The sequence below is a fragment of the Theobroma cacao genome, chromosome 5 (assembly GCF_053813885.1).
Source record: "Theobroma cacao isolate CCN51 chromosome 5, ASM5381388v1, whole genome shotgun sequence".
Taxonomy (NCBI): Eukaryota; Viridiplantae; Streptophyta; class Magnoliopsida; order Malvales; family Malvaceae; genus Theobroma; species Theobroma cacao.
The window spans coordinates 38857533-38863611 of NC_142643.1; the positions used below are offsets into that span (position 1 = coordinate 38857533).

Sequence of the window (6079 nt, forward strand, 5' to 3'; positions counted from 1 at the left end):
ACACATTACTTAATAATTAATTACGTAACACAATGAATACTCGGTTGATCACTGCAAAATTTTGGAAGTTTTCTTTGAAGGCTATATAATCAAAGAGCAAATGAGCATTACTTCTACTATATGACAACCAATGTGACATTTTCATTATTTTTTATCTCTCACCCTCCTCAAAACTAAGTAACTTTGAGGAGGTTATATAAACCTTGTCATTTTCTTCTTTGAATGAAGTAGCTTTTTAAATGCATATATATCTGTTATAAACTTTACCCTTTTTATTATTTTAAATATTTTGTTTATTAAAGTTTGAAAATTTTGATTCGTAAAAAGGGTGAATTGTGATAATTAGGCAGCTTGAGGCAAACGGGCTCTTAAGTGGTGGAATGGGAAAAGATGAATTGTGATAAGCAGCCTTGACCAATTCCATTGAAAAACAATAAAAATGTGGGACGAGCGCTAACCTACTTGTTTTTACAGCTAGGATAATTGGAGAATCTTCACCCAAAGCTTCCTCAAGTAAGGATAAGAGAGAAATAAGTTAACTTTAGTCAAATGTGTCCATTGCGAAAAAAGAAAGACAAAAAGTATTATTTGGGACATTCAATACCCAAAAGCACAATCTTTGTAGGGTAGGAATTGCCAGTCATAAGAATTGCTATCCTAGCAATCATTGAGTGCCAAGGGATATGCTCTTCAAACCAAAGTCAGCTTGTGCCAGACAACTCTTAACTTTGCTCGTATTTTCATAATTGAAGGCCCATGTATCAGCCGGCTTATATAAGTCTTTTGATTTTGAGTCAAGTCTTCAATATTGTTACCAAGCACTAAGAGTTTGTTGTGATTTTCTATATCAAATTTCATTAGGTCATTAAGTTAATTTGAATAAGGGATTTTTTATATTGAGGATGGGGGATTTGATTCCAACTAATTAAAAAAAAGAAACATGTATCAATCATTGAATTAAATATTCAAACATTAAGTAAGAAACTACGTGAAAATACTACAACAACTTCCATAGCCGATTAGAGGCAGCTATAGCCATAACGGAGTCATTAAGAACATAACGTTAACAGCCAAGACCCCATGTGAGGATTGTTTTTTTGAAAAGTATATTTGAATATTGAAAATTAAGATGTGGGTGCAGGAGACGAAAATGGAGACATGCAGTGATAATGAGATTGGAAGAGCATGGCTTGATGCGAATGTTGAATGGGTTTTTAGCCCGGCAAGGGGTACATCGGGAGGTCTAATTAATTACCAAGTGGGATAAGGAAGCTTTTCGCAGTGACTTGTCAATTACCAGGAAATTAAAGATTTGTCCTAGTCAGTCAAAGGGAGATATGGGTGATTGAGGATTTTAATTGTGTAGTCTAAGATTGATTGGTGATTTTGAGTTCACACATGCTTCACGAGATGCTAATTCCTTGGCGGATGCTTTAGCAAAGTTGGGTGTTGAGAGGGAGGAAATGCTGTCTGGTGGTAGGGTGATCTTTGTCACGCGAAGATGCTTTACGTTGTCGTCTGCTGTGGGTGAGCTTCGGATTCTGTGTGACCACTGGACATACATTTTTGGTGCACAACCCCTGCACTTTTCTTGCATTAGTTGTTGTTGCAGAACCTTTTTATGTTTATATGGTGTTATGCTTTGGATGTAGTATATCATTTCTGGACTAACCTGGTCTAGGCAATGGTATGCAAGCTTTTTTTTAATAAAAATGAAATTTTTATTAATTTTGAATCATTCGTGAAAAATACATTATTAATAAATTCTTTGATGATTAAGAATATATATATATATATATATTTTTTGATTGAAAGAAAGTGAAGAGTCTAATATTCTATTTAAGATTAAAATTTGTATCGATATTACAACTTTCACTTCTCAAAACACTATGAATCTATTTAAGAAAAATCTTAAAAACAACTTATAGATTGTTATTTGTCTAATCTTGCTCACACAATATGAGATCCCCCAGCCCTCCTTTCTCTGCTTAGCTAATATATAAATCCTAGATTCCATTGATTTACATTTTTCAATTTAATTTATTAATATTTATTTTAGTTGAAGATAATTTGAAGTGAATAACAAAAAAAATTATAAATATCTTCATAGATTATCCTAATGATGAACTAGCTTAAACATACAAAGTTATAAATTTCATTGAGAAGTAATGAATGACAATAAGTGGTTACTTAAAATTATAAAGAAATTCGGCCTATCTATACAATTAGTCATCCAATCTTATACAAAAATCAACCTTGCAATGATCTATTTGACGCTCCTAATCTTTCCTCATCAAATATCTAAACGCCATATTTCATAGAATTGGAGTTGTGTTTGATATTATGACCCAAATGAGTGAAGGAAAAATCGTCTTGAACTGATTATGTCACTTGTCTGACATCATTTAAACTTGCAGTGCACCTACTTTACTATGGTATCCTGTCTTCTTGAGTACCATACCTACTGCCAGCTTATATATAAGTGTGTTTGCTGCATCCTTGGAGTCCTCACTCCAAACCTAAAAACACCAACTCCGTCTCTTCAATCTCGATCATCCTTAATTACCACCTTCCTAAAATGGCTGCTACTACATCCAACTGTCAGTCCATCACGATATCTCAGGAGCTGTCACAGAAGATTCTGATAACCCATGTCTTTGATCAAACTCGTGAAGTTGATCTCGGACCACTAGTTAAGGTCATTGAGAGCATTTTGCAAAACGTTGCAGCTGCTTGCAAGGTACTTAAACATCACTCCCCTAGCTACTTTGCCTTTCATTTTGCTCCTTGATCATAAAAAGAAAATTTTTAAACAGTGCTATTCCTCTTCGAATGATTGATTCGTATGAATTTTATTTGTTGCAGGGTGAGTCTGAAGGTTTAAATGATATGATCTGCAGCCTGGAGAACTTTGATGGCATGCGTCAAGCATTGGATGATATACGCAGCATCTCCTGTGAGGTTGTTGCTTAACATATAATTATAGATGATTTTGTTTACCAGTGTCTTACTCTTAAGGATTTTAAATTTTACATGTACTTGTAGATTTCATGCAATCTTTCAGATGTGGAGGCAACGACAATGGTGCTGCTCAAAAGGCTTAGAAATTATTCATGGAACGCCAAAGTAGTGCTAGCCGTAGCAGCTTTCGCCTTGAGTATCGGGGAGTTGTTGATGCTTTTGAATCACCGCACCACGGACCCAATTGCTATGTCCGTGGATCTCCTCAAAGGTCACGTGCTCAAACTTGATATAAATGTGCTTAAACAACTTTTGAAGGCCATGGTGGATGTGGTGAACATCAATTTCGCCTTCTTGGTTCCAACTCTTTCCAAGATTCCAAAAGAGGCACCGTCCATGAAGGATGCCATGGATTATTTCCCCACCGCTACTTACAAGATCCTTAGCGTTGTTGTTCAAATTGCAAGCATTATAAGCAAAAGAGAGTAAGCCCTGATCCATTCATTATGTCTCAACTCCAACTTATGAATACAATTAAAGTAACCAAATTTTTTTTTACTCTGATTTCAGGTACATTATTGAGTCAACAATAAGACGCTTGGCACATGAAGTTAGCTATGTAAACTATGTCCTTCAAGAGAAATTAGAACGTTGCAGAAAGGATGCTGGTAAGTCTTTGACCTTTGGGTATATAACATTACTCATTCTTGGTATATATACACAAGCTATTAAGAATTAAATAAGACATTTAATTTCCTTTTGTTCTTTTATGACTCAAAACAACAAAAGATAGATGACTTGAAATTTATATATACTTTATACTAAAACTCAATTCTTTGATACTCTTCACACACTCACTATGCACTCCCTTTTCATTTATCTTTTTCTTTCTGCAATTTTAAGGCTTTGTGTGGACCATTTGCTAGCTTTCTCTTTTGCTGAGTTTACAAAAGTTTTTCAATGCCAAGTTCTTTGGAATTTTAATGTATAATCTTTTAACACTATTTTATTTACTTATCATGTTTTATAAATATATAATTTGTTATTATATGTAATATAAAAAACAATGTTTCATAAATTGATTTTCACTTAAAAATTGATGATATATATATACATATATTCATTACCTATCCCTATATTTCTATTTCTTCTAATATATTTGTTTTGATAAATGTTTTCAAACAATAAAGCCAATTTAACAACTGATTACGAGGCAAAACAAGGCGAAAAGTACTACCAGCATGAACAAGTAGAGTACCGGCAGCATGAAGGCGTTTGGGAACTCATTATTCCTAAAATTGGCTTTTGGGAACTTATTGATAAAATTAAGTATCATATGAAGATTCAGGTTGGTTCATTTACACTTCCTCTAAGGCTGTATGCTCCGTTTTGAAGTCCTTTCCATTTAGCTAAAGCCTTTATTATTATTATTATTATTATTATTATTGTTTTTCACATTGTATGTCTACAAACAGGTTCCTGAAAAACTGAGAAAAAAGCATGTGTTGCTTCTCATATCAGATCTTGACATCTCCATTGAAGAGATTAAGGTTCTTAATCGGCTGTACCAAATGAACAATCAGCGGTATGAAATCTTATGGTTCCCAATTGTGGACGTGGCAACTTACGAAAAGATAAAGTTTACGAAGCTGAAACAGTTGATGAAATGGGGCGCGGTCGAACCCTCCAACATTGGACCGGCCTTCATTGAATACATCAAGAAGGAATGCAATTTTATAAAAAACCCCATTGCTGTGTCGCTGAATCAAGAAGGAGATGTGACGTGCCGAAATGCACTCCCAATGTTGTGGACGTGGGGCAATTCGGCCTTCCCATTCACTGATGAAAAAGAGCATCAGCTCTGGAATAAGATTGGTGAGAAAACTGGTTGGAAACTTGAACTCCTGCTTGATGAGCAGATCGATCTCGACATACTGCCACGGGTACATTTTCTTTTTTCTTTTTTGCTTGTTTTTGTATTTAAGCCTTGGTTCAGTTTCTGATACTTGATTTATCAGATGCGGAGCGTGACATTCGTATGCTTGTTTGGGGGTGAAAATATATCATGGATTCAGAAGTTCACGGAAAAAGTAAAAAATGCTACTGTCGGCGTTTCCTTTAAACTGGTTTACGTGGGAAAGAGCAAAGGCAAAGGGCTACCAAGCCACCTGCTTAGTCCTGACATTCACGTGATCGACTCTGAATTTCAGTGGCAGTTTTGGACCCGACTGGAGAGTATATTGTATGCAGAAATCCAACAGGACAAGACCAGTCAAACTGATCGCGTGATGCACGAAGCCTTGAAACTACTTGGCTACGCTAGCAATGGCGAACCGTGGGCAATGTTCTCTATCGGATCAGCTGTGATGGTCACGGCCAACGGAGAAATGGCTCTAACCATCATGTCAAACTATAAAGATTGGAAAAAGGACACAACAGGGCCTCTTTTTCTTGAAGCACTCCGAAATTATTGCACGTATAAGATACCGGATATCCATGGCTGCATCAATGTTCACCTCCCCGTTCTCGGGGAGATTCCAGGGATAGTAAGTTGCCCGACATGTTCCAAAGAAATGGAGATGTATTACACGTATCGCTGCTGTTCTGAGTAATTAGCAAACTATGTTTGAGCAGGACATCGACAAGATGCTACTGTGATAAATAAATATCACTTTTGGGTTTTACCAGACCGATGGGATGATCATGAAGAAGTACAAGATTGTATTATATGTTGCTTTCTTATTATTATGTTATGAACAATTTTTAGGAGTCCTATACATTAAGGAGCTTTGGCTAGTGAAGAGTTCAAGATCAGTGTTCATCGACTATTTTAATTCCTTTGTTTTCGTCTAATTTCTATTTCAATTTTTAATAAATTTAAATTCTACACTTTCGATTTATAGATGATTGATAGGGATAAAATTTTACCAATAATTTCAACTACTTGGCCTTTAATTTATTAATAATGTAACATGTCAACTCGAATTATTTTTTACCACATGGAACACATATAGCACAGAAAATCTTTATTTTTATATAAATTATTCTTTAGAATATAAAAATTATTATTTTTAATTAAAATAAAATATTATTTTTTAGACTAATATATGCCACGTGA

General features: G+C 34.9%; 1 protein-coding gene across 1 annotated transcript; it reads left to right on the forward strand.

Annotated features, from left to right (window-relative positions):
- Positions 1-2525: 2525 nt before the first annotated feature.
- Positions 2526-5775, forward strand: LOC108661854 (protein SIEVE ELEMENT OCCLUSION A-like). Its single transcript, XM_018120618.2, has 7 exons — positions 2526-2740; positions 2866-2961; positions 3046-3446; positions 3532-3629; positions 4152-4309; positions 4437-4904; positions 4980-5775. The coding sequence occupies exons 1-7, from the start codon at positions 2579-2581 to the stop codon at positions 5571-5573; spliced, it is 1977 nt and encodes a 658-aa protein (XP_017976107.2). The 5' UTR covers positions 2526-2578; the 3' UTR covers positions 5574-5775.
- The last annotated feature ends 304 nt before the right edge of the window (positions 5776-6079 follow it).